General features: G+C 41.5%; 3 protein-coding genes across 3 annotated transcripts; 1 reads left to right on the top strand and 2 right to left on the bottom strand.

Moving 5' to 3' along the window:
- The first annotated feature begins 183 nt into the window (after positions 1–183).
- rbsn (rabenosyn, RAB effector) lies at positions 184–8,225 on the top strand. Its single transcript, XM_080015093.1, has 11 exons — positions 184–469; positions 2,702–2,836; positions 3,075–3,175; positions 3,291–3,336; positions 3,430–3,591; positions 3,701–3,963; positions 4,240–4,310; positions 4,426–4,512; positions 4,640–4,742; positions 4,946–5,050; positions 5,130–8,225. Exons 1-11 carry the CDS (start codon positions 307–309, stop codon positions 6,243–6,245), a joined length of 2,352 nt encoding a protein of 783 aa, XP_079871219.1. The 5' UTR covers positions 184–306; the 3' UTR covers positions 6,246–8,225.
- A 2,639-nt stretch (positions 8,226–10,864) lies between these two features.
- mrps25 (mitochondrial ribosomal protein S25) lies at positions 10,865–12,398 on the bottom strand. Its single transcript, XM_080015108.1, has 4 exons — positions 12,201–12,398; positions 11,978–12,084; positions 11,729–11,816; positions 10,865–11,182 (listed from the first exon to the last, which is right to left on the bottom strand). Exons 1-4 carry the CDS (start codon positions 12,332–12,334, stop codon positions 10,993–10,995), a joined length of 519 nt encoding a protein of 172 aa, XP_079871234.1. The 5' UTR covers positions 12,335–12,398; the 3' UTR covers positions 10,865–10,992.
- Positions 12,399–12,966: 568 nt separating this feature from the next.
- Positions 12,967–25,804, bottom strand: nr2c2 (nuclear receptor subfamily 2, group C, member 2). The gene is made up of 15 exons (XM_080015100.1): positions 25,697–25,804; positions 24,097–24,181; positions 23,728–23,804; positions 23,320–23,520; positions 22,710–22,815; positions 22,110–22,289; positions 21,742–21,898; positions 21,262–21,352; positions 20,240–20,373; positions 19,967–20,144; positions 19,730–19,851; positions 17,534–17,673; positions 17,199–17,336; positions 16,304–16,409; positions 12,967–16,016 (listed from the first exon to the last, which is right to left on the bottom strand). Exons 3-15 carry the CDS (start codon positions 23,797–23,799, stop codon positions 15,842–15,844), a joined length of 1,800 nt encoding a protein of 599 aa, XP_079871226.1. The 5' UTR covers positions 23,800–23,804; positions 24,097–24,181; positions 25,697–25,804; the 3' UTR covers positions 12,967–15,841.
- Between the last annotated feature and the right edge of the window lie 1,723 nt (positions 25,805–27,527).

The raw sequence follows: 27,527 nt of genomic DNA on the forward strand, positions 1-27,527 counted from the left end.
AGAAAAATTAAGTACTTGTACCCAAGTGCATTTAAGATTAACAGCTTGCATATTTTAAGAAAAAAAAAACATTTTCAGGACTCATAACTTGCTTATTTGTGTGTAATGTAATGGCCAATAATAATGGTTAAAACCCACATTTGCTAGATATTTACTTTGCTTTGCTCTAACCTCCAGAGACAGGGTTTTCCTTTGGTGTGATGGGTCTGACATGGGGCGGAGTGCACACCCAGTGGCGGGTGGAATGAAGAGGAGTCCTCCCGTGTGCTTCACCGCTCTCTTCCTCATCGCCATCCAATCCCCGTCATGGCTTCCAGCTACCCTCCCCCCTTCGAGGCCACGGGGGACGTGAAGGAAGGCTTTCTCTGCCCGCTGTGCCTCAAGGACCTGCAGTCGTTCTACCAACTTCAAGGCCACTATGAAGAGGAGCACTCAGGAGATGACCGTCATGTTAGGGGACAGCTGAAAAGTGAGTACAACTCAATTATAGTCTATATTTATTGATTTCCAGCGTAGTCGATGTGCACCTTTTTGAAGGACAATAAAAATGTTTACATAAACAAAAGAAATCGGTGTTCCGAAGTCTTTCTAGTTGTATTCAGCGGGTATTGGCTGAGATTTGTTAGTTGATGGCAAGGTTTATTTATAGTGGGGTTTTTTTTATAATGGCCTGATAGAATTTTTTTATTCAGAAATATCATTATAACTGTATAGTACACATTCTGGAAATACCTCTTTCTCCATTCTGTTGAGTGACATAATTGTAGGTAGGAAATAGATAGTTAGCTCACTTTAAAAATACTGAATTGACTATTTCATATTACCAGGCCGCTTACCTGCAGTCCGGCATACTGTACTATGAATCGTACAAAATCCATTTGAGGGACACAATTGTTGACACATACTGTCTATGCTCTTTCTTCTGTACAGTACACACATTATTATAATGGGAATATTTGACAGTGATTATCTTTCATCATGTTATCATGTTTATGGGTAGCAATGACTAAGAGTTATCATCACATTCATGTATTGAGTGTGTTAAAAATGAATAATAAATACTTTTCCGCTTTACTTGTGCAGTTTAATAGGAAGATGAGTAATATTGGGTTTTTGTAGTTAATGTGTCTTACTCAGGCAGATAGTGAGAGTATGGTAGATTTACAAAGAAATTACCCTAAAAGGAAATGAAAGCTCATGATCTGCCAAATAGATGGGCTCTGGCTAAAATATAAAATAATTAATGGAAAAAATCGATTGAGCAGCTGTTGCACTGGAAAGTGAAGCACTTCATTAAGAGACAGTGGATTTGATTTGATTTGACCTAAGGATAAATTGTGCTTCTGAAGAGGCTGGGATGTACAGGGGATAGGAGAGTAGTTGGTAGGGGATAGTACAGTGTGTGCTAAATAATACTTTATAAATGGTAAGGTACCATGGTATGTCACATTAATGCATTGTAATATGCACCAACCACAACCCTAAACTGGACCAAGTGGACTGTTTGCTGATATCATTTTAATTACTGTATACCATTCTGCACCTTTGGGCAGGCATTATCAATTCAGATAGATGTGTTTAGTTTATGATTGTTTGTGATGTTTAGATTCTGAGCTGCTGAGTGGATTGCAATAAGCCAGGAGGAGTTTGAAGCTTCACCAATATACAGTACATGTTTTGGGAAAAATTAGCTCTTATAACTTAAGGGGCTTGTCAAAGTCTGGTCAAATAATGACGCTATGACACTTAAAAGACACGAGAGAGTCAGAAGTCAATAACTTGAATAAATAATCCCTGGCATATGTCAATCAATATACTGTATATGAACCACATATCCAATAATCCAATATCTGCATCAGATCAAAAAAACTGTGTGACAACACAACATATTGCATCTCTCAAACAGGTCCTGGTTATTACAAAACAAGTCCAAGCACTCACCCTGTACTGCCCCGGTAAATAAATCAAGTTTCTTTTTTAGGAAGACTGCTTCTTTTGGATGTTGCTAAATTGGCAGTTGGATCTAATACTATCAAGCGCTGAAGCATATTAATTATATCCCTACTTACTTGAATGAATAGGTTCACGTTTGACATCAAAATATGAGCACACTGCTGCTTAAATATTTTGCATTCCATATTTCTGGCTCATCTTGCCATAAAGTAAAAGTCTCCCATAAAGCCAGGCTTTTTACAAGCACATGTCTGGACATGTCAAATGAATAAATGTTCTAAGTGGCATCGACAAGACACTTGTCAATTATATTCAGTGCTGTCACTTAAAAAAAAAAAAAAAAAAAGAATTACACAATCGCACAAAAATAAATATTTGGCATAAAAAAACCTACAATTTAGAAAACACAAGGATAACTGCAGCGACAATTGCAATGTACAATCAGGCCGCCCAGGCTTTACCGGTGCAATAAAAAATGGGGGGGGGATTGCTCTTATGTCGAACAGTTTGATCAGCCAATGGAATCTTGGTCGACCAGTGTAGTAAAAAGTTTCATAACCAAAGATTCCATTGGATTAATTGTGTTGAGCCCTGCTGCTGAACCACCCTCTTTCTTGGTTGTCCCAGCCATGTGTCCAAGCCTAGAACATCAACTAGGGCTAATTGATAAATTGCCTAATATTTATTCCCCAGACTGCTACACTGCATCACAAGTTCATTTTTTTCCCCCTTGTTTATTTGCGTGCAGGTTTGGTGCAGAAGGCTAAGAAAGCCAAAGACAAGCTGCTGAAGAGGGATGGAGAAGACAGACTAGAGACCGGCAGCTATGAGTCCTTCTACTACGGCGGAGTGGATCCGTACATGTGGGAGCCTCAGGAGCTGGGTAAGATTGGACGGCTAGATCTGTAAGAGGGAAAACAGTTTCCCCATGTGTTAATACTCACAGGAAGTATTTTGTAGCTGATTGAATATTACATTTTTAAATTTGATCAAGAAATGAGTACAGTTTTTGCAAAATGTTATTAAAAATCAAAATCAATCCAAAGGATAAAGCGATTGCCATGATGTTAATGGTGGTGGAGATGGTTGACTTGTTTTTTAACTTCCACTTTGTCTTGTAGGGGCATCCAGAAGTCACCTGGACTCTTTCAAAAAGCACCGGGCAGCCAGGATAGACCACTATGTCATTGAAGTCAACAAGCTCATTATTAGACTTGAGAAGGTGTGTTAATTACAGAAACAAAAAGTACAATTTTCTTTTAACTACTGTAGAAATTGTTTTTCACAAACAAAACACTACCAACTTACTCTTTATTGCTGTACCTATTTCCTTTCAGCTGACATCTTTTGACAGGACAAACTCAGATGCAGCTAAAATTAGAGGTTTGTTCATTTTCACCAGATGTTTTAGTAGCCTTTGTGTACATATTTATTTGATATTACAAATATCGAATATGAATTATTGCACTTTTACAGCAATAGAGAAGTCTGTCGTGTCCTGGGTGAGCGACTCGGACGTACCATTCTGCCCCGACTGCGGGAACAAGTTCAACATCAGGAACCGGCGTCACCACTGTCGTCTCTGCGGCTCCATCATGTGCAGGAAGTGCATGGACTTTATTGCGCTGCCGTTGGCTTGTAAGTATAAGCAAAAAATATGCCCCGATGTTGGTTGAAGAAGCTTTCTCCCAAATACATTTTGTGCTGGTGTCGATGTTCAAGCCTTCTGTCGGCTGGCTATCCGCAGACAAGCTGACGAGCGGCACGAGGGAAGCTCTTTGCGTCCCCGGAAGCCCCGGTCAGTCGCAGTCCCCTCCGTCGGGGGGCAGTGGCGGTGGCATGGGCTCCAGGAGAGGCAGCATCAGCAGCCTGAGCAGCGTCACCTCCATGCTGGAGGAGAAGGACGATGAGAAGATCCGTTGCTGCCACCACTGCATGGACACACTGCTGAAGAGGCAGCAGAAGCTGGAGGAGAAAGACCACGTCCCCGACATAGTTAAACTCTACGAGGTACGTCGCCGAAAAGATGCAATGGATTCATATCATAGAACTTGTAAGTAAGTTGTATGTATGCCATTCAGGCCCAAATAAGGAGCTCCGGATCCAAAGTTATTTCTCTGTGGGGGAAATGAAAATGGCTTCCACATAATAGTCTCTGTCAACTGTCTGTGTTTATTGCAGGCTTTTCAAACACGGACATTCTTGCCTGTTGAAATCAGTCCCTATTGACAGATTGTGAAATGGGACAAACGGTGTGCTGCCATTCACTGTTTGTTTTCCTGTCAGAGGCTCAGGTTGTGCATGGACAAGGTTGATGAGAGGGCTCCAGAGTATATCCGCATGGCCGAATCGCTCAAGTAAGCTCCATCTTAAGATGCGGTCACCATTGAAATGGAGGAGAAATGACTTGTTCTTTGGTATGAGAGACAGTGGATCGCTCATGGTAATGTTTCTGGGGTTTTTTTCCCACAGTGCCGGGGAAACCACATACAACCTGGACACTGCTGGAGGACTGAGACTGGAAGTACAGAAATACTATGAGCTAATCGATGCACTAAGGTGAGGTTACCTTTATTATTTTGTTTATTATTATTTTATCTATTTATTTTATTATATAGTTTATTATTTTGTCATTTTAGTGAAATGTTTTATATTTAAAAAAAACATTTCCGTGTCTTACTATCAGTAAGAGAATTTTAACACTGGGAATGAAAGAGGAGCTGCCGCCTCATCCAAAGACACTTCAGCTACAGAGGATGGTCCGCTACACGGCAACACTGTTTGTGCAGGTAAAAAAATAATTCAATAGACAGAATGTTAATACGGTGAAATATAGTGAAAAAAACATATTACATATCCTGTATATATACAACAACATATTACACCGGTAATACATGAAATACTTGCTTGTTTTCCTTTTTAATGCTTACCTATCCGTCTCCGCCCGCCATCTCTGCCCTGCCATTTCCACAAATTCTTCCTGCATTATTAGGAGAAGCTTTTGGGTCTGATGTCTCTTCCCACTAAAGAGAAGTACGAGGAGCTTAAGGAAACCAGGAAACAGGAGCAGGAGAAGAGACTCCAACAGGAGAGGCTGGTAAGAAGGGGCACACGCACCGCGCCGCTTATTTCCCCCTCACCCCAACAGTTTCTGAATGTGTCCGTGTGCCGCCCAGGAGGCTCTGAAGAGAAGACAGGAGTCGGAGAGGAACCGTCCAGTCAGCGGCACCAACGGAGTGGTCCCCCAGGGCCCGAGGCCCCCGCGCATGACCAAGGCTGGCGGGTGGCTGCCCTCCGCAGACTCCCAGCACACACACAGCGAGCTGGAAGACCCCCTGCTGCAGCAAATAAACAACATTCAGTCATTTTTACGTCAGGCACGGGAGGCCCAGCGGGCGGATGAGGTCGCCATGCTGGAGGAGAACCTGCGTCAGCTACACGACGAGTATGACCAGCAGCAGACCAGCCTGGCCATCGCCCTCTCGCAGAAGCTGGCCCAGGAGGAAAACCTGCAGCAGGGTGAGCTCCATCGTCTTGAGGCCCGGGAGAAAGAGGAGAGGGAGCAGAGGACCCCGGGCCAGGGCTCCGGCCGGCCCCAGGCCACCTGGGAATGTTGTCTGGACCTCAGCCAGGCAGGGAGTTTCCACCGAGGAGAAGAAGACGAGGCCAAAGGTGAACCGACCCCCAAAGCCGAAAGGAGCCCGCTGTCGTTACGGGCTTTCCCCGCTCTGGCAGGCCAAGAAGAGTCGCCCCCCAGGCTAAGGAGCTTAGGAGGCCATGTCACTCCCCCTGGTGGCGACACACAAAACAGCACCTCTCTTAACCCCTTTGACGAGGAAGACTCCACTCCTGTTGAAGAGAGTCCATCCAATCCCTTCTCTGAGGAGATCCAGAAGGAGGGCCAGATGGCCAATGGAAAGAAGGAATACAATCCATTTGAAGAAGAGGAGGAGGAAGCGGCAGAGCGAGGTGAGGAGGACGGGCAGGCTGGGACTGTGTCTGGCAACCCCTTCGAAGAGGACGACGACAGCGAGGCAGGCAACCCCTTCATGGAGGCCTCTGGGAATTCCCCGGAGGCCTCCACCAACCCGTTTGACGGAGAGGAGGACGAGGGAGCTCTGCCGGACATCGAAATGATAGAGGAGGAGCTGCTGCTGCAGCAGATAGACAACATTAGGGCCTATATCTTCGATGCCAAAATAAACGGACGTCTGGACGAGGTGGAGCTGCTGTCCGAGAACCTGAGGGAGCTGCAGCGCACCCTGCAGGAGCAGAAGAAGAAAAAGCACTGACACCACCCTCCAATAACCTTCCCACTGATCTGCTATCGACAAGAAGGTTGACCATCTACATCACTAACGACTAATAAGCCTGATGAGGGTTAATTCAGCGTCATTTGTCTCAATTGTACAGAATGGATGGTTTGTTTAATCGGAAAGTGCTGCAAGTGGAGATCCTGAAGCGGAGGGAATATTAACAACCGCTCCCTTTAGCGATCCTGACCGTCCCCATTGATGTCAGATGAGTCAGAGTCGTCCATGATTGTGTGGAAACTCTCTTATGATTTGGTTCAACTGAGCTAGGAATTCTATAGTCTATCAGTCTATAGGCTTGAATGTTTCATTATTTGTAAATAATTCAAATCAGAATCAAACTTTTTGGCAAATTGCGCAGTAAGAGATTTGACTGGGTGCATCGCTGCAGGTCATGACTACATTAACATATTTCTGAGGAGCAGAGGACATATTGGCCAAGAGAACAAAATCAAATGAATTTCACTTTTTTTTTATTGCCCTGCTGATTGACACTAATTTAATGTGACTTTAAAGTAAAAATGCTTTATAATTTCATATTGGCCACAACTTCTGGACCGGTTGGCCTTCATACTGTAGGTGTCGTAAATTGAATTGTGATTGCCCCTGGATCGGCAGGAGTCTTGCACAAGGCATCGAGGATGAAATTCTTGAAATGGATATTTTAGCACATGTTTTTACTGAATAATCTGGTCACATTATTTGGAATGTTATTGAAAGATCTTCTGACTCTTTGAGTTTTAAGATATTGCCGTATTAAAAGCACAAGGCACACAGGATCAAGTCGTTGCTGTTCCGTCAGGAAACATTGGTGTTTGAGACGCTAGGGGCTTTCATTCACCTGCATTCGCGCTAAGTGGATAGGCCGCCATGTAGTCACGTTCCTATTTAACAAATACACAATATACAGCATCATATCTATAATGGGATCACCTGCAAAACAGCAACTCATATTTGTCATGAAACGTTTGGTCACTTTTAGCAATGTGCTGTAAGCTGTTGTGTTCAGTTTTTGAAGAGTTCACTTTACAACAAAAGGGAATGCAGAGTTTCACCTTTGAACGCCAACGTGTTGTCCGCTCAAATGCGCTTTGGCTCAAACAATTTCTTGATTTTATTATTTTAGTCGCCACTAGGTTTTGGTGCATTTGTCTCTGGTCGCTTTTCTTGATGAGGAAATGTGCACCGTTCGTGCCGCGGCGAGCCAAGTGAACTAAAAGGTTTTGAAAACCCTTGGCCTGCGTCGTGCATCAGCCAAGCTTCTAGAAACGCTGCACGACGCGGTGTCTGTTCCTGATGCTGATCTGTCCACGCAGTGTCGGCCTAGATGCTACTGGGACCTTTTTTGGTATTTTTCTTTTTTTTTTTTTATGCCAAATGCAGAGCATGTTATACATCTGGATTAACACTACTTTTATAAAACTGATACAGGTGGTCATTGCTCATTGCTTATTGCAGTTACATGCATGTTACTGTTGCCGGGTGAAATGAACACAACCATCTAGAACTCTACAGAATTTAAAATGGATTTTCACATATTTTTCTTTTTTATCTTATTGTGTCTAAATATTTACTACGTCATCGTCCTAGCGAAATGTTCTGCAGGTTTCAGGTTTTTTTTTTCCCTCCCCTTTCAAATCTTTCACTAAATCAGCTCAATGCCATGAAGTATTATCAGTAATGAAGCTGCTAATTTTCTAATACAATACTAACCACAACATCAAGTTTATTATGTAAAAGCTGGGCCGGCTCTTCTCCTTGTGCCACTGGCCGACGTTACATCCACATAACTGTGTTAATCAGCCAAGACAGCCTTTCCATGGCCACCGTTCACTTTGTTACACGTGAAAGCGGCATTGCTCTTCATTAAGAACGTCTTTTATCGCAAGAGTACAGTTGTAAATCACCGTTGGAAGGCTCCACCTCAGCACTAATAAAATGGTCTTTGTTTAAATGTTACTTTGTGGTTCTCATTTCCATTTTGGTACTCACACTCCATAGTTTACCAAGGGCCGTGATGGAGTGAAGGCGTGAGGGCAGGGGGTCGATATGAGAGAAAGATATATTTGATAGAAATCTGAGCCAAAGATGATCAAAAATCAATGTGTGACTGTACTTATTATATGAATATTATATGAGAAAACACATACTGTTCTGTTTAGAAATATGGCTCGTAACAAAAAAAAAGTCTCAATTAGACCAAGTGTCGCCCTTCCTCGTTGCCCACCACGGCACAAACATAGAGCCTAGAGCTGCCGTAACCAAATCCAACATCGCACGCTTCTGTGGAGACACAAATCTCACTGCAGGAGACAAGGAGGTCATTAGCGTACGGGAGGAGTTTTCCACCTCCAGGAAGCAGGAGGTCAGGAGGGCCATCCGCAGCACACACCGCGGGGCTTTGGGGAAAACCTCGTACTCTAGTCCATGTCCATGCACTCCCGAAGATCAGAAGTTAAAGCGAAGACGTAGCGAGAGTTCCCGGAGGAGAGGAGCAAAGACGCAGGCGGAGCAGAGGTCAGCGGCGGCGTAATGAGTCGAATTAGGAGAAGCGCAGGTGGAACAGCCGAGGTGCCGGGGACCGCCGGGCCAACGGGGAGTACGCAGGCATCGCCGGCTATCAGAACGGAGCGCTTTGAGAAGACCGGACAATTTGTGTACAAATGGATCCCGGCGTGTTCCAATAGAGTTAATAACCTTGAAAGGAATCTCGAAAAAGGAGACGTCTACCAGCTTGATAGAAAGGAGTCCTGCACCAGACTCGAGTACAACCTCAAGAGGCAACAAATAAACCTCTTGAATCTTGATTGTGCATCGCAGCAGAGGGTTCTCGTGGGCGGGAGGGGCGGACAACCCTGGAGAATGTCGAATTTCCCTCCACACGGACGTATGCAGGGGGAACGAGGTCGTCTGGGCCGCCAGACATCTTATCAGAGGTCAGAGGTCAAAGGCTGCGACTTAATAGCAACTGAGGCGGGAGACACAAGGTCGAGGAAACAACGTGCTGTGATCAGTTCCCAGCTCAACGCTGCGGTGGAGGGGAGACACTTCCCACACATTCTGAATCTGTCGGAGTAGTTGGAGTGGTTGGACTTGTGTTCAAATAAGCCGCCGTACAGCAGAGATATTGTAAATTACGATAAGGGAAACGGAGAATATCCAATTTAGGATCAGCGGTGGTCTTGCTTTGGTTTTCTCAGACATCATATATACATGTCACATGGTCGCATTTCTAGCCGTCGTTCAGTCTTCCCCGATCAGAACGTACCCAACTTTAAAATGGGAATGGCGAGCCCAGTGACGATGTTTCCGTCACTAAGATAACACTCAAAGCATAAATTTCCGCAACTGACACGTCCGAGTTCCAACCCACGCAATCTGACTCTTTCAGTAAAATCTCCCACCAACTCGTCTGGCTTTTCTTCACGATATGTGACATTGTGGAAGTTCGAATTAACCGCTCCAGTAAGGCTTAATGCATTGTCACATTAATTGAGCTGAGCTGTCACAGGAACACGTCTCAGGGCCGATCAATCACCAGCAGGGATGCCAAATTGATCTTGAAGCTTCGGCTGTTCAGTGGATGATCGCTGGCACAAGATGAGGAGCATCGGGGAGAGGAATCTGGTATAAATCTGTTGCATAAACCCTTTCATATCTTCTAGTGCGTTAGGGAGCACCATACAAATATCACAGAAAAAAAATTAACACACACAGTATATCCTATTTAAATTATATTTTTTTTAAACTTTAGACTGAGTAAAAGGGCAAGTTCTGTCAGTGTCATTTTCGGAGAACTGGACAATCCCCTGAAGACAGATTGAACATCAGTATCCACGCCTCTTATAAGACCCCGCATCTTCATTAGTTTCAATTTAGTTTTTTGCCGTCCCGGCCTCGACACCAAAGCAAGCCTTTCCTGACAACAAAACCATTTGCGATTTAGCTCGAACAGGTTTATGCACCCCGTGATGTGGGTTTATACGGACGACAGAAGCTTAACACTTCAATGAGTTTCAGCCTTTTTCGGGGAGGCGTCTCGGCTGACAAACTTGAAGTGTATTTCTAGTCGATTTACACGCCCGTCCTTCCAACTGTCAACAAGATAATTAACTTCTCTCTCGTCCATATGAACAAAACAAATCGTAATAGCCATTTGAGAAAAATATGTACCAAAGAGCCTTTCATTTCCAACCAAGGTCTTCCATGTATTGTAATATTCAATATATTCTAATATTCATTAGTCCATTTAAATAGTTATGACAGAATTATTCAGTTTCTTTCACCAGGATCCGCCCATAAGGCACAGAGCGAAGGCAGAGAAATGTCAAACAGTGGAATATTACCTTCATCATGTACCTGTAACTGCAGCCGATCTGTATGGAGCGGAGGAAGGACATAAAAGCTGGGAACTGTTCTCTGAAGAGAGCTATACAATGCTTTCTTTTTTTTTTTATACCGGCTCAAGAAGAGAATACAACAGTACCTTAAAGAAATACAAATAGGTTTTCTTTTTTCGAGGGCGGTAATCTGTGGAGCGCAAACGTTATTGCATTTCTGAGAAAGGACCTGCACCTGCTTTCTTCCACACTGGGAGGTTTTAATGGCTTTATTCAAACACATTTTTCATATTATTTTACAAAAGAAGATTACAAAAGACATTTTTCCCCCAAGCGCATTAAATTACAAACATATTCCGTCCATCTGTTCAACCGCTGTGAAGCGCTCAGTCCTGTGAGGCGGCCATCTGCGTGCGGTATTTGCCGGTCTGCTCTCTGGGCAGTGGCGTGGTGCCGGGGCAGGGGACCTGGCCCTCCACCTCGCAAATGCACTCCTTTAGACAGTACTTCTTGGGACCGAAGTTGGCCGGGTGGGACGCCTGCATCTTGGCCAGAGCCTCGGCGCGCAACACTTCTCTACAGGCAGAAAAAACATCCATAAATCATATCGTTGTGAATAATAAAATAAATTAAAAAAAAACACTCCAAATCCAATGGGTGTCAATAAATAAGACATCATTTTAGGTCATGGGCCAGACCAGATATGGACCAGACGGCCCACTTAGAAGTTGTGCTGGGCTAAAACATTTGGAATAAGAAAATAAAATATAAATTCAATTATTAGAAATAAATTTACATTTTTTTCTCTCTCAAAACAGCTCTCTGTGTCTGATATAACTACAAAGTGTTTCGTTTTCAAAATCCACACTTTCAAAGTTGAATTTCACTGTACTATGATTGAGCTGTATCAATAGTTGTACACACACATAAAATACCTGAATATGAATATTTTAATTCAAATATTGTTTTCCCCCAAATCATCCCATCGGCCGTATGTTTGACACCCACTAAATCTAAATGCATCTTGAACACTGTCGTGTCAAGTCATCAATTGTTTTATATTCCATGTTTAATTTCAACAACTCAATCCATGGAAGAAATGTTTACAATTCTATTTCTTACTCTGTTTTCCCGAGAATCTTCTTCACGTGTTGTGATATTTGTTTATGGTCCTTTCCTTCCACATCGACCAGGACCTGCTCCCCATCATCTGGAGGAAAAAGAGAGAGAAACAGAGATGATCAATCCATCACATGATCAATCCATCCGTTTATTAATTTGTAATATTATCAATCCATCGGATGATCAACCCGTCAGATGATTAATCCATCATATTATTCCACTTGATAAGAGCTAAATCAAACCACGCACTGAGGTAGAACTTGAGGAAGGGAGAGGGCGTCATGTTCTTAAACATCACTATCTGCACCCAGGGGTTTTTATACTGGATTTGCGGGACGTTGAAGAAAACAAACTTCCTGCGAAACAACAGAAACACGCGAAAACAACATGAACACGAAATCAACACCAACGCGCCGCAGCGCGACCTCAATCCGGTAACCGAACGGCACCGCAGCCGACGTCACCCGCTGACCTTGCTCCGTCGCTGAGCTCTCCGTGCGTGTTGTAATTCACCGACATGATTTTGACCCTGTTTTTCAATATCAAATCCCCCTTTTGCAGGTACTCCAGCGTCCTCCGGATGGGAAACCGTCCCTTCATGGGCATCTTTACAGCCGTAGTCGCGAAACACCGCGGGGACCTCCGCCGGAGCTCAGACTGGCAGGGGAACTGTGGCGCGCATTGATGACGTCAGAAAGTAAATAGTAAGACGTCAGTAAGTTAATGTAGTAAATACTAAGACAAACCAATATATTAAACAAAACATTCAATAGATCTTTTTTTTTTATCCTACGAAAAGTGATGACTTAGTTTAAAAAAAAAAAAAATGTACATTTTGATTTTAGGGATTAATTCAATTACTATTGTGTTTAGACATGGCTGTCAACATTGTTTATTGTTGTGAGCACTATATGTTTGCTGTTGATTTTCCACTCTGACATTTTATGATTTTGTTTTTGTAGTAAAAAAAAAAAAACCAAGTAATTTGTAGTTTTATTTACTGTCAATTGCTGTTGGAAACCATACACTGTCAATACTGCCCTCACTTGGGACAGTTAAGCTCATCTCTAAGGAGACTGACCAGTGTATTTTCGAAGCCTTCGGGTTCATATTGAAGATGTATGTTGTTATATTGGTGCCTTTGTTACCTTGATGACAAATTCACAGTCTGCAACACGTTTGCATCACATCTTGATGCATGGAAAGTTTATTTCTTTCATAATTTCAATTTTCGTGGCTTAAGTGATCCCAGTCTTGGGGAATGGAATGCTAATACATGACCTCAAAAATCAAATACACATTTTGTTGTCTTCCTTTTGTGGCGAGGTAGAAAATTGGCTAATGACAAACAAGCGGTGCGGTTGGGCATTGTTGAAATTATTGGTCAGTCACAATTCCAAAGAAATATTTTTTAAGTTTGTGAACAACACACATTTATATAAAAAAAGAAAGAAAAAAAACATAAAACATAGGACACGATCCACAAACGCATTTTAGGTTTTATATTCCCTAATATGGTGACTGTTCCTCATTAGTATTTTAAGTCACGACACATAAACCTACATTTCCATTCAGTATTATAAAAAGCATTAAGCACCTTCATGCACAGCATTGCAATAAAAGAACATGGTCTTTGTTTTTAGGGCAGACGGTGACAAGATTATAAAACCCCCTTTAAAAAACATGCATTCATTTTAATGACATTACATGTACATCGGTCAGTTCACATAAGTGCTTTACAAACCGTTTCCATGGACTTTTAACCCAGGAATTACAATACATTATTTTTGAGAACGTTGTCAACTTTTCATCCCCTTCATCATTAATGTTGCTGCAACTGAGCAGTAACATGCGACTGATCCCGAAGACACTGGTACAGCTGGGGCTGGGCTCGAGGATTTTCATTTTTTTTTTTTTTAATCTGAGAAACCTGCCCAAGTACTTTAAGTACACTTAGTATTCAACAGCATAATTTGTTTTCAACAAATGAAATTCTAAGATATATATATATATAAAAAAACAAAACAAAACTGTGCAACACACATTTTTAAATCAGAATGCAAAAGAGAACCACAAAAGCTGATTGGTATACAGTATTAATGACATCCCGTTATGTTTACAAAATTCCATGCATTGCTATACATAAGTAACCCTTTTAAAAACAAAACAGTAAAATATATCGGATTCCATTTAGGAAAAAATAAATCTACTTGATAAATATATACAAAAAAAAAGACAATACAGAAAGGCTGACACAAACCCACCACCACAGAATTTGACTGGAAAACAGCACAGAATTGATTGTCATAAAGGTAACATGAGACGGACGCTGGGCTGGGTATTAAAATTTGATCATAACAAATAGCATCGATACTACAGAGCAGGGTTTCCCCAACGCTTCCCTCAGAGACTCCCTAATCGAACCGGATTCCATCTTATTTAAAAGAAGCAATACTTTGTTTTGCGTGTATATATGAGCGCCTGTTTTGTTCACGGTAGAGAGGATAAGGTAGTGCATGTTATAACATATAGTAATGGATTTTGTTCAAATTTGTAATTGAACTTGTTCAATAACACAATTTTTGAACCCATATTTGAGTTGAGGAATAATATAGTGCTCATTGCTATTATCAAGACATTTGATGCCAAATCTCAAATTAGGTCATCTCCCGTGTCCATCAGAAAATAAATACGACTCAATGTCTGTACAGTAACAGTAGATTGATATTTCATTTTAAAGCTCTGAAGATTCTTTTTTAAAATTTAAAGCAGTATTCACCTCTAACTCAGTATTTTGGTTATGGCAAAAAGTAACCTGTTTCCACTGGCAAATTTCTGGTAACGTTATAGTCACATTTTAGGCAATACCCAACCCAACACATATAAAGACAAACATAAACAGAATCCAAATGTGCATCTCTTCACCAGAGATAATTGTACCAATTCATGTACTGTTCCACATACTTTTTCCATTTATATATAGATATTTGTTATAGTATTTATATATATATCTGTAGTCGTATAATTAAATAACGGTTTAATTGGCTGACCAATGTAGTTTAATTTGAGTATTCATTTAAGCAAATTCAAACAGAACTGATATTGAAACTAAATGAAGAAGAATTAGTTCATTGTTTGGTTGTGTTGTGTGGCAGAAGAAAATGTCAATTTAAATAAAGATTAAGGACTGAGGTTATTTGCCACCCAGAGTTAGTTCCTGTACCTGATTTGCAAGTTGATGTTCAATCAATATCTTGTTCATTTACAGTAAAAAAAAAAAAAAAAAGATTCAATCTAATTTCTGTTCAAGCTATAATAGTCCTAAACGCCTTTAGATTTCAAACAAACGGGTTTTACAGCAGAGTGCGTGTTGTATAACAACAGTAAAACAAACATTGTTTTGCCAATTCTATTTCAAAATGCCAGTCTATTCTGTATCAATGTTAATAATAATAATAATATAATAATAATAATAATAATAATAATAATAATAATAATAATAATAATAATAATAATAATAATAATAATACAAAGTTATTCCACTTAACAGCTTCAAAGTACATTTTACAGTCTGTACCAAGACTTCTTCTCTAACTTCATCACAACATATAAGCTCTGTCGTGACTCTTTGATTAGAGATTGCACTTGTAAGTACATGTATCTGAGATTAGATTGAAAAAACCCTAAAATTAAATACATTATCAGCATAAGAGTACAATAAGGCTTGGATAAGACTAAAACTGGTAAAGGCTGAAGCCAGACGTTATGGTTCATGTATGAGGAATTTGCTTGAAGTGCTAAAAAGGTAGAAAGAGAGAAGCTCCTCCGGCGGGCGCTCCCTCCCTCTCAAAGTCCCAACGCCAGGGCTCCAAGAGGCCCCAGAACGCCGATGAACGCCAAACATTCCACATCTTTCGCCGGGGTCCGCTCCACCAGATCGTCCCGCTGGACCAAGGATTCCTGAAAGGCTTTGTGTGATGCAACAAACCACGGCGCGGGGCCGCGGGCTGATGATGAAGACGAAGAGCGGGATTTAAAAAAAATAATAAAGTTGGGAGCAGTGGGAGAACACGGACTCATTTTAAAAAACTTGGGAGCTCCGGGGGGGGGGCGTCACTCGGCGGGTTGGGAATCTGGGCTGTTATACTCGGCCGTCTCCATCTTCAGGATGTAGGGAATGATGCTGTCTATGGACACGTTTCCTATCAAGCCCGTGAAGAAGAGCTCCTCTGTGATGCTTGAGTTCATGAGGCGCAGAGCAGGAAGGCGCATCAGGACCCGGGTCAACCTGCGGAACCAGCCACATGACATGCCTCAGAAACGACAGATTACTGTTTACACGCCAAAAACAAATGGAATGAGTTAAACATCTATGTGAGGTGTGCTGAATTCCTTCAAGGGGCCACTAAGGCCACAGGTTGAGACTTTTATATAACTACTTGAAAATGTGTACGCTCCATTAAGCTTCAATCTCTCCATAATACCGTTTTTGGAGGCTCATCAAAAAGGAGGCAAAGTGACTTTCAAAATCTGAACAGTGTGTGTTAGTTTTGTTTTTAAACTAACACTGTTCACCTGTAGGTGTCATCTGGATAAGTCTTCTGGACATAGTCCTGCAGCTCCATGAGGGCTTTCTCCTGGAATTTCTCGATCTGGCTGCTGCAGTCCAGGCCTGGGTGATCTGAAACACATGAGGGGCACATCTTTCACTGGATTTCTAACGGCTCTAATGACTGGCATTACCTTCATAACAATATGAGCCAAGAGACTATCCTGTGAAAAACAAAGGGAAATTCTCAGCAACACTTTGTGGTACAATAAGGAGGCCTTTAATTAATCACACATGACTCCATTAATCAGGGCCACGAGGACTGATGAGGATTGGGATAGCGACACATGTTGGTTTAAGTAAAGGACTCATTTGGGTCCTTAAAGGACTCACTCAAAAAGACAACCCAAGATGGCGCCTCGTACGGTCGCCTCGGTGCGGGTTGTTATATCTTATCTTGTTTGTTCATTTAGTTGTTTTTTTTACTTCTAATTTACTTTAACTTAAATTCTACTTATTTAGTTATTGTTTTACACTTATGTTTCATGTATGCACTGAACACCAAGACAAATTCCTTGTTTGTGTAAACTTACTTGGCAATAAAGACTATTCTGATTCTCATTCTCATTCTTCCGCCGAATGAAGCAACAACCATAGCGGCCATGTGTTGAAGCCAGTGTGCGTTTGAGGCACAGCTGGGCTCATGGACACTAGACACTGGATCCAGAAAACCTCAGACTGAACGGAAGTCAATGTCAAAAGAAACTTCCCAGAAAATGATGTACGTATGGAATATTTATTCCACAAGATTTTAGGTCCTAAGTTTACTTCTTCTAGTGAATCTCTTTGTCGTGTTTTGAAGGCATATTATATTTCTTTTCTGAGTTTCCGAGCTGGGTTGCTGCAGAAGTGTTTTCCCACCTGGGCTGAACAGCACGATAGCCTTTAGGTAGGCATATTCATAACTGTCTGTCTCCATCTTTGTCATGCTGTTACAGAACTCCTGCAGCTTCCAAATGTGCTCCATCACCAGCTTCACTCTTTCCCCAGAGACCTTGTCTGAGAGGGGGGGATCGCAACCATTGAACAATCACATTAATTTATTGACCATTATCTTTAAAACAGGCAGATCATATAAATGTGTTCCTGACATACAATCAGGTTTTAAAACTGTGCTAAAACGAATATATACAAAAAATAGTTTGTCATTTGTCTTTTTTTTTATTTTTATCGTAGCGTAAGTCAGAGCGCCGTACCATCCTGGATGCTGCTCTGGAGGTGGTTGATGATGGCGCCCAGGATGGTAGACAGATTCATCATATGAGCACATTGTGCCATACCCAGAGTAAACAACTCATTCCAGCAGGCACGCACCAAACTGGTGTTCATATCCTGACTGAGAGAGAGAGAGACAGAGAGAGAGAGAGAGAGAGATTGAGCTCAGGTATACAGGTACATCTCATAAAATTAGAATATCATGAAATAGTTCAATATTTTTTGTCACTCATTTCAGAAAGTGAAATTATTAGATTCATTACCCATAGAGTGAAATATTTCAACCCTTTATTTCTTGAAATTGTGATGATTGTGGCTATAGATAATGAAAACCCAAAATTCAGTGTCTCAGAAAATTAGAATATTACATAAGATCAATACAAAAAAGGATATTTTAAACAAAATGTCAGGCTTCTGAAAAGTGTGTTCATTTCTATGCACTCAATACTTGGTTGGGCCTCCTTTTGCATGAATTTCTGCATCAATGTAGCGCGGCATGAAGGCGATCAGCCTGTGGCACTGCTCAGGTGTAATGGAAGCCCAGGTTGCTTTGATAGCAGCCTTCAGGTCATCTGCATTGTTGGGTCTGGTGTCTCTCATCTTCCTCTTGACAATACCTCATAAGATTCTCTATGGGGTTCAGATCAGGCGAGTTTGCTGGCCAATCAAGCACAGTAACACCATGGTCATTGAACCAGCTTTTGGAACCTTTGGCAGTGTGGGCAGGTGCCAAGTCCTGTTGGAAAATGAAATCAGCATCTCCATCATGCTTGTCAGCAGAAGGAAGCATGAAGTGCTCTAAAATTTCCTGGTAGATGGGTGTGTTGACAGTGGACTTCAGAAAACACAGTGGACCAACACCAGCAGATGACAGGGCAGCCCAAATCATCACTGACTGTGGAAACTTCACACTGGACTTCAAGCAATGTGGATTCTGTGCCTCTCCACTTTTCCTCCAGACTCTGGGACCTTGATTTCCAAATGACATGGAAAATGTACTTCCATCCGAGGACTTGGGACCACTAAGCAACAGTCCAGTTCTTTTTCTCCACAGCCCAGGTAAGATGCTTCTGACGTTGTCTCTGGTTCAGGAGTGGGTTGACATGAAGAATGCGACAGTTGTAGCCCATGCCTAGGATTCGTCTGTGCTTAGTGGCTCTTGATGTGCTGACTCCAGCCTCAGTCCACTCCTTGGTAAGCTCCCCCAAATTCTTGAATGGATTTTGCTTGACAATCCTCTCAAGGCTGCGGTTATCCCTTTTGCTGGTGCACCTTTCCTACCACACTTTTTCCTTCCACTCAACTTTCTTTGAATGTGCTTGGATACAGCACTCTGTGAACAACCAGCTTCTTTAGCAATGACCTTTTGTGGCTTACCCTCCTTGTGGAGAGTGTCAATGTCTGGACTTCTGTCAAGTCAGCAGTCTTCCCCATGATTGTGTAGTCTACTGACCCAGACTGAAGGCCTTTTCTCAATCTGTGTTCTTGTCTGTACTTGTGTTCTTGTGGACTTGTGAAATGTCATCAGTCGCAGCCCAAGTACTGCTCCAATTCAAAGTCCGGATTAAGGCAAGTCCAGTGCAAATGCCCGGATGAGGACTTGCTCCGCCCATTTTATGGAGGATGCATCGGTGGTGACTTGTGTGGACTGGGACAGCCAAGTATCTCAGAATGCATTTCGCACCATGACCGTCCTGCGTCCTCCCGTCCCCGGGAGTCTGTACTCCCAAGTCGAACTTGCCAAGTCTGAACTACCAAGTCCGCATGTCCGGACTTCGCATACTTGGTATTGAGAAACGACCTGAGAGACCATTTCAAGGCTCAGGAAACCTTTGAAGGTGTTTGGAGTTAATTAGCTGACTAGCGTGTGACACCATCACTTTCCAATATTGTACTTTTTCACAATATTCTAATTTTCTGAGACACTGAATTTTGGGTTTTCTTTATCTATAGCCACAATCACCAAAATTTCAAGAAATAAAGGCCTGAAATATTTCACTCTGAAATGAGTGACAAAAAATATTGAACTTTATCATGATATTCTAATTTTATGAGATGTACCTGTATAATAGGCTGCTTTCTTTTAGCACTTACAACATTGTACAAACACAAAAGAGCTTGTGTTGTTTGAACCAAAAGTATCACTTAAGTACCATCGTGCCAAAAAGCGTTCTCACCCTAGAGCTGAGAAGGCAGGAATGGAGCGTGCCCAGTGCATGGAGAGAAAGAGGAGACGCGACGCAGACTCACAGATGTAGTGTACATTCAGATACTCTGGCAGTGGGCTTGGCATCGACAGCTGAAAGGAAAACAAGACACGCAGAGAAAAATAGAAATGAGGGTTGTCAACACTGACCTTGTATTGCTTTCAAGACCTTATCGAAAAAGGGGCTGCAAGTCATTTGAGCAGTCACCTTAAAGCCGATATGTGCATCCGTTAGCAGCGGCCCCTCCACCTCGATGATGGGAGTCTCCTGGTCTTGACTGATGAGCTGGATGGTGGCGCCAGCGACACACTGCACCTTCTCCACATGGCTGCGTCCCAGCCCTGCTTCCGGGGGGTTCAGGGCTTTGGCCAGGGTGTCAAAGGCACTGCACAAGAACAACAACAAAAACCTCCACTCATACACACACTGAACATGGATGCTGAAATGGAGTCGTTTTCCATGACTTCACACTTGACTGACCGTGTTATCTCGCTCGCAGACTGTTCCTCCTGTTGGTCGTCCGAAGCGCTATCTCCATTTATTGAATCGCTCAGGTTGGCTAGTGATGTCACCACATTGGCTAGCGTGCCCAGGTCGCCCTGCATGGACTCCATCTGATGAGGAAAAACCGCAAACAGGAAAGGCCGTCAACAGGGAAATTGAATACGGTACTTGAAGATATAAGTAGTGTGTTGTTTTTTAGTTACAGTGCAAAAGAAAGATAAACCTTTCAGAATATAGAAATAAAAGGTTTATAGGCATGCATTTTTTCATATATGTAATGTTTCAAATGCAGGCCTAAAATCTCTCGAGAGCAGTTTTGAAATCGTGCAACTCTATAACATAACATGTCAATGCCCAGACAGGTCACCAGTAAAGCAGACTACCACGTAGCAGTAGTGAGGACAGTGAAAGAAAGAAAATGTCTCCCTCTTGGTGTTAGATTCAGTGAGGACAATCTGTTGGCATTAAAGTGGTATTCAAGTGTCCTCCATTGGGCAGGACCCTTTACTGTGTCTCATTGGCTCAGAATTACACCAAAGAAAACATGATGTGTGTCATAAACAAAAAAATATGAATCAGTTCTCCAGTGAACTGTGATGTTGAATAAGTATTTGATTACCTTTGTATGCTTTGCTGTTTTCTTGCTAAATTGGGCTGCTTTGAAAATACCCGTGTGGGGTGTTGTATTGCTTACAACCCAGTTCAAACATTCCATAGTCCTTTTGTCAGGAATCACTCCTATATCCACAATAAAATCTACATGACATAATACTATGATCATTTTGTTTGTTTCATGCAATGCTTAGGAATGCAGTGGCCTTACACACCTCCACAATCGAGTAGACAGGGGGGCATTTGCTGACCTTCTGATGTGATTCTCACGTGTCACACCAAACACTAACATTTGCAGGACACGCCTTTTAGTACTTCAGTTTTTTCCATTTGTTGTGTTGAGAGGCCTATGAATAAGTTGAAACAGATAAAGCTAAAACCAATACCTTAGCGTCTGTGGCCAGCAACAATGCTCCATCTGTCTGGATGACAGGTTGCTGGATGTTAACTAGCATGCCTTGGTCCAACAGACTGGATCTGGACATGATCAAAAAAACAAACAAACATAAAAAAAAAAAAACAATAGGTTGACATGAACACAGTAACAGCCGATTTCAGGTAATAGGAGGGTGATTTACATACGTTGAAACTCTGCACAGCTTGGTACCAAAGTGCAAAACTTGCGCTTGTTTCAAGTTATAATGCCCTTTATTATATTTTTATAAGACATCTTATAGCCAACATAAAAGGGAAATAGTATCAGCCCTTATTATAATTATATATCATTATTATTAATTACTTATTATTATAATAACAATACACACCTGTGGTGTGTAAAAAAAGCAAACAAACAAAAAAGAACATTCCTACACAAACCCTGAATGCTTTATCTATGAAGTTTGTTTGGATGCCCGTCTGTCACTAACCTGGAGCCTTCAGTTTCATTGTCTGAGATGAAGGTCGGGGTGGCGATGAGCGGGCTGTTCAGGTCCTTGCGAATGTAGATCTTTTGAGTGGAGGCAGCGCAGTTCATGTGCTTCTCTCTAGGCGCCAAATCGATAGGCTTCCGCTCGCTCTGCACAGCTGAGGAATTAAAAAAACAGTATTTGACTTAAGTCCGTGAATTGACTAAGTTATTTTAGCTATTGTTTTAATAGGGAGCAAAGCACAGTGTGATACTTTAGGGGAATTGTAAATGAGCGTGGTCACTCTACCAAGTATGTCAACATTTTAATCAGCAATTCAAAAAAATTAAACAAGGATGTTGAGGACGATGGGATGGGGCCAAACTCACACTCCATCTTCATCCCCATTTCAAGGCACTTCCTTAGGCGACAGAACTGACAGCGGTTGCGGTGGTGTTTATTGATGACACAGTCCTGTTTACTGCGGCAACTGTAGGTCAGGCTCTTCCTCACGCTCCTCTTGAAGAAGCCTTTACAGCCCTCACAGCTGACCGCTCCGTAGTGACGCCCTGAAAAAAGAGAGAGCTAGTAGAGATGTGTCACTCTGTACATGCATGTGTGTGGGTGCATGCATGATGGTGCAATTTCTGCGGTACATATATGTTGTTGGCTACGTTATGGCTGGAATTAAATGATGATTAAATAAACAAATAATAAACTACTGAAAAGAGTCATGAAAAGTCTTGTTTTATTGCAAAAAACCTCTTTGGGGTAATCAGTGTTCCGAATTACATCTTAAAGAAAGTGTTATTAGGAGAAGACAATTACCATAAAAGAGGGGATTTGGAAATAGTGAGTTTTATAAGGAAGTACGAGTGAAATATGAAATATCTCTAATAATAATTATAATGTTGATTTATTGATTTCATCATTTTATTTTGAGTGATTTGGTCATGCATAGCCTTGTTGCTGTACTGTAGATTAAGTACCTGAGGCCTTGTCTCCACAAACCACACAGTATTCCACTGGCTGTGTTCGGCTCAGATCCCCTGCCTGCCCTAGTAACCGCTCCATTGACATGGCATCAGTGACAATCTGGAAAACAAAGGATACATTTACGCCCGACCTTCTCATTAATGTTACTCTGGATTTTAATCACATTATGATAGCACTGAAAGGAGATATCTATTACTACCAGGTGGTGGTGGGGGTCAGTGCATGACATTGTAGTTGGGTTTATTACAAAACAAAGTTGTGCTTTGTGGACAAAATTATTAACAACCAGGGAGCTTCAGATGGTATTACAGACCCACAAATATATATGGTAGGGGAAGGGGAATATTATGTTGTTAAAATAAAAAATAAAAAAATCACAAACAATTGCATCAAAATGTATTGTAACATTTTCTATGAAGGCTTGTTACTACGTAGAGACTTTTTTTTTCTGTCATGGCAGTCGTCGCTGTTTACAGACGTCGATGCTGTGTTCTCTTGAGCCTTCATACTGACTTAAACAAGACTACTATGATTAAAGCTGAGTTGATTATAAGGTGCCACGGAATAGTTTTCAGTTTTCACTGAGCCGGTGTGCAAACAAACCTGTATCCTGCCAGGCATCAGGTTGTCTGCTGCGGTAAAGATGAGTTGCTTAGTGTTGCGGCTGTCTGGGGAGGACAGGATCACCTTGCCTGCTCCAGAGCCATCAGCTGTGGTCAGGATGAACTGCTGCTTGGGAGCACTGGACGGGTTCATTGCTGTCACTAACTGGATCTTCTGACCAGTTTGCTGCTCTGTTACAATCTGATACCAGAGAAAAGACAGAGAGGTATTAAAGGTGAGGAAGAGATAATGATATAAAAAGAAAGAGACGCAGCAGTGAAGAAAAAATTTAAGATTAAAGACAGAATATCTGACATCTGTGTTACAATAAGCAACAAACTATTTCTTATGCAAATCTCTCATCTCTCCATGTATGAAAACAAGCTGTCTTCTGTCTACATCGATTACCTGTATTCGTGCAGGTGACGTACTGGACTCAGTAGAAATTACCTTAAAATATTTTGGGGACCTGCTCATCATTGAACCTGAAAAGAAAAAATTGCATCCACGCACGCACGCACACGCACACGCACACACACACACACACACACACAGGCTTTCTTTAATGTAAAACCCATTACACTGACACAAACACAAAGAAGAATATTTAATAACACAAAAAATATCAGAAAAAAAAAGTGGTAGGATCTGCACCATTGAATGACGGTACACCAAAATTCTACGTATTACATGGTGCCAGTCCAAGTGCATATCACTGTATTCTTGAGGAACAAAACATGCGACAGGTTAAATATTTTTTCCATTTTCTGCTTTTACCTCGGCCACTCACTCAAATGACACTGTCTGATGGGGAAGTAGCTTCAGTTTGGTCGTCATGGTTACTTAAGGTCGTGAGTGAGATCTGTTCGTAGGAATGGCAAAGACATATCAGCTTCAGAGGTGGAAATCTTGGAAAGATTCAAGAGGTTTATTCGTCACATACATATACACACTTTCATACATATTTGCAGTGAAACGCCTTAGATTAGAGGACTTGTAGAATATAGTATTTTTATGGTACTGCGTGGCACAACAGTTTTGTCGAGCCAGAATCTTAAAACATGTTCAACATTTGGGTAAAGAACAGTCACTCTTAAACATCCCGATCTCAAGGAAATAATTTAGCTTCAGAAGCTTAAATAAACCCCTGTACCAAATCATAAGGACTGTTTGATAACGCCTCGTCTCTTGATTGACAGTCAAAATATTCCTTAAATATACAGTAGTCGTGATCAAAATACCGATATTAAGGTTTAAGACCTAAGACTTTTTAGTGTTATAGCTCCATCTCTCTGTAACACTCTCCTTCAACATACCAGACGAACCAAATCTGAAGACGAATTTTCTATTCTTTTTATGTTTTTTATTTATTTGAGTTTATAGTATTTTTTGTGAAGTGCTACCGTAACTTCTACTGTACCGTAACTTTAACTCTTTTAATGCTTCGGTGTGTGTATGGCAGTTTATAAGTTTATAGCGGCATGCTAGATAAATGCTTTACCTACTTAGACTTGCAAATAATGTAGTTAGGAACTAGAACTGTGGTAACAAATAGCATGCAGGATGAGAGCAAAGCAAAAATGCATATTGTTGATATTTGAAGACCGTGAGCATTCGTTGAAATATTGCGATGTGTGGGATATTATTGGAATCAGGTTTCAAGTTGGCGCATTGGGCGGAATGAACAAAAGGCTTCTCCCTCCCTTGGCAAACGACAAATCTATAAAAAAAAAAAAAAACCTTCCAAATACAACAAAACACCACAAAATGGAGAACCTGGAAACCATCCAATAAAGAGTGTATTGCAATATTTTATTCAGAATCTCAGTAGACCCGTGACAGTGTACTTGCAGAACGTGAAATGAAGTAGTTAGAGTCATGGCGTTGTTGGTGGCGTTTCTCAAATCAGAAACCAAAGCCCCCAGAAGGCAAAGGTAAAAGGGTCCAGTTCATCTGAACTGCATCGCGCTGATGTTAGCTGCTGTGCTAACTCCGGCGTCTGTGCTGCTGTTGCCCGCTACGCGCGTGTTAGCTGCTGTGCTAACGCAAGGAGACGCCAACCCGGGCTTCGGTTGCTCTGCCCCGTCTCCAACCAATTGATTCTTTCCGCTAAGTATGGGGGCTTCGATACTGAACGGGTCGATAAAGGACAGCATTATACATTTTCGAGTGTATCCCCGAAAGCCCAATCGCGTGACCCGGGGCTTCAGGGAAGCGGGGGACGCAGAGCCTGCTCCCCGACCAGCAGCCACCTCCATCGGGGCTAAAAGCTAGCTGGGGAGGCTAACGAGCTAGCCGGGGAGGCTAACGAGCTATTTTATCGCCCGGTATCATAACGAGCTTTCAATTGTTTTGATTCCAGAAGGATCCGACTTACCTCTGCGACTTCGGCCGGGCTCACGTGTTAATAATTGTCGGTATTTTTATAAAATATCGTTTTGTTTTTCTCCTGTTAAAGGTCATAGTTCGTGACCCCGCTCCGCCAGGCGCGCGCTGAGGTCGGCTTTTTTCTTCTCCTCCTGCGCTCGCGCCCGGCGAGCCTCTCCACAGCACGAGCGCAAGCCAGACAGCATGACGTCACCGTGTCTGCCCGGCGGTGCACTGTTGAACCAGGTTATCACAACATGACAACACCACCACCACCACTGCCGCTCTTCTTCCACCTTAGTCCACATTTCAAGTCATTTCCAAACTGATTTTAAATCACTGATAAGACAAAATCCACGTCTTAAAACACCATAATACGCACGACGTCATGCACAACAAATAATAAGGTTTGATCAAGTCATTACTATTCAAGCAGTGTACCTGCTTGCTGTTGTTGTTGCTGTTGTTGTTGTTGCTGTTGTTGTTGTTGTATTGTTGTTGTGTTGTTATATTGTTGTTGCTATATTGTTGTATTGTTGTTGTTATATTGTTGTATTGTTGTTGTTATATTGTTGTATTGTTGTTGTTGTATTGTTGCTGTTGTATTGTTGTTGTAGTGTTGTTGTTGTATTGTTGTTGTTATATTGTTGTTATATTGTTGTGATATTGTAGCTATATTGTTGTATTATTGTATAGTTGTTGTCGTTGTATTGTTGCTGTTGTGTTTTTGTTGTATTGTTGTTGCGGTGTCGTTGTTGTATTGTTGTTGTTATATTGTGATGTTGTTGTATTGTTGTTGTTAAATTGGTGATGTTATATTGTTGTTGTTGTTGTTTTGTAGTGCCTCAATACAGTAAGCTGTGCACAGTGAGATATTATGAAAAGATGGTCCCATCATTTATTTGGTCTATTCTCTGGTATTTAAAAAGATGGTTTGTATTTGCACATATTCCTTGACAAATTCATTGATATTATGCCAAATGTTTTCTAACTTGGTAAAATGCGTTGATGTGCGTGAAGGAGAGATTGTGTGGAATACAATTCTCATTTTTAGAGTTGAGTCTGAACAGAAATGCTATTCAAGTAAAAAAAGGAGACAGTTGAGTGGAATGAAATGGGCTTTTATACAGGATTTTCCAAAATACACATATGTCAGCATCAAAAATCTTAAAATATTGTGATATAAATTAGTTTGCCATATTGACAATCTTTGGCTTCATTTTCAAATTCAGCAAATATGTACTTGATGTTGACTCAAGCTACTGAGGAAAGAAGCGTTGAAGCAGCGAAAACCACAGCAAAAATCAACAAAAAAAAGGAAAAACACGCACAATATGGTAAAATCAGGAGAAGACGGTCATTAAAAATATATGTAAAATTCTAGACATTTTTAATTCAGCCTAATAAAAAAAAAAAAATTTAAGGCTGGTCAAAAAAAAATCGTATGTTAGTATCACTAAGTCCAAATCCATTTCACAAAGCTCCCATGCAGAAGTAGTGACTGTCTTGATTGTGATGAATATTAATACATTTTCTACCATCTATAACTTGTTTTATATCCATGTTTAATACAACACAGTCAATTAATTCTATTATATAATTATAGGACCCAGAATCGCGATTGTGGCGCCTCCCCTTGCGGCTGCCTGCGCGAGCACCTTGTGTCGATTACGCACATTTTGGTATTTTTTAGTATTTATAGAGCTTATTGTGCGTAATCACCGGGTGTCATGACATTTCACTGCATATATGTATGAACGTATGTATATGTATGTGACAAATAATCTCTTGAACTTGAACTTGAACCAAAACCGTTATGTTTAAATGGGTAATAAAAGGTG

Source organism: Zeus faber (assembly GCF_960531495.2).
Source record: "Zeus faber genome assembly, chromosome: 15".
Classification (NCBI taxonomy): domain Eukaryota; kingdom Metazoa; phylum Chordata; class Actinopteri; order Zeiformes; family Zeidae; genus Zeus; species Zeus faber.

Coding starts and splice junctions, on each gene's coding strand:
- rbsn (XM_080015093.1), top strand. CDS start 307: ATGGCTTCCAGCTACCCTCCCCCCTTCGAGGCCACGGGGGACGTGAAG. Junction 3,337..3,429: donor AGATGCAGCTAAAATTAGAG/GTTTGTTCATTT, acceptor GCACTTTTACAG/CAATAGAGAAGTCTGTCGTG. Junction 4,513..4,639: donor GAGCTAATCGATGCACTAAG/GTGAGGTTACCT, acceptor TCTTACTATCAG/TAAGAGAATTTTAACACTGG.
- mrps25 (XM_080015108.1), bottom strand. CDS start 12,334: ATGCCCATGAAGGGACGGTTTCCCATCCGGAGGACGCTGGAGTACCTG. Junction 12,085..12,200: donor GAGCTCAGCGACGGAGCAAG/GTCAGCGGGTGA, acceptor GTTGTTTCGCAG/GAAGTTTGTTTTCTTCAACG. Junction 11,817..11,977: donor CTTCCTCAAGTTCTACCTCA/GTGCGTGGTTTG, acceptor TTTTTCCTCCAG/ATGATGGGGAGCAGGTCCTG.
- nr2c2 (XM_080015100.1), bottom strand. CDS start 23,799: ATGATGAGCAGGTCCCCAAAATATTTTAAGGTAATTTCTACTGAGTCC. Junction 22,290..22,709: donor TTGTGGAGACAAGGCCTCAG/GTACTTAATCTA, acceptor CTCTTTTTTCAG/GGCGTCACTACGGAGCGGTC. Junction 20,374..21,261: donor TGCTGGCCACAGACGCTAAG/GTATTGGTTTTA, acceptor TTTCCTCATCAG/ATGGAGTCCATGCAGGGCGA.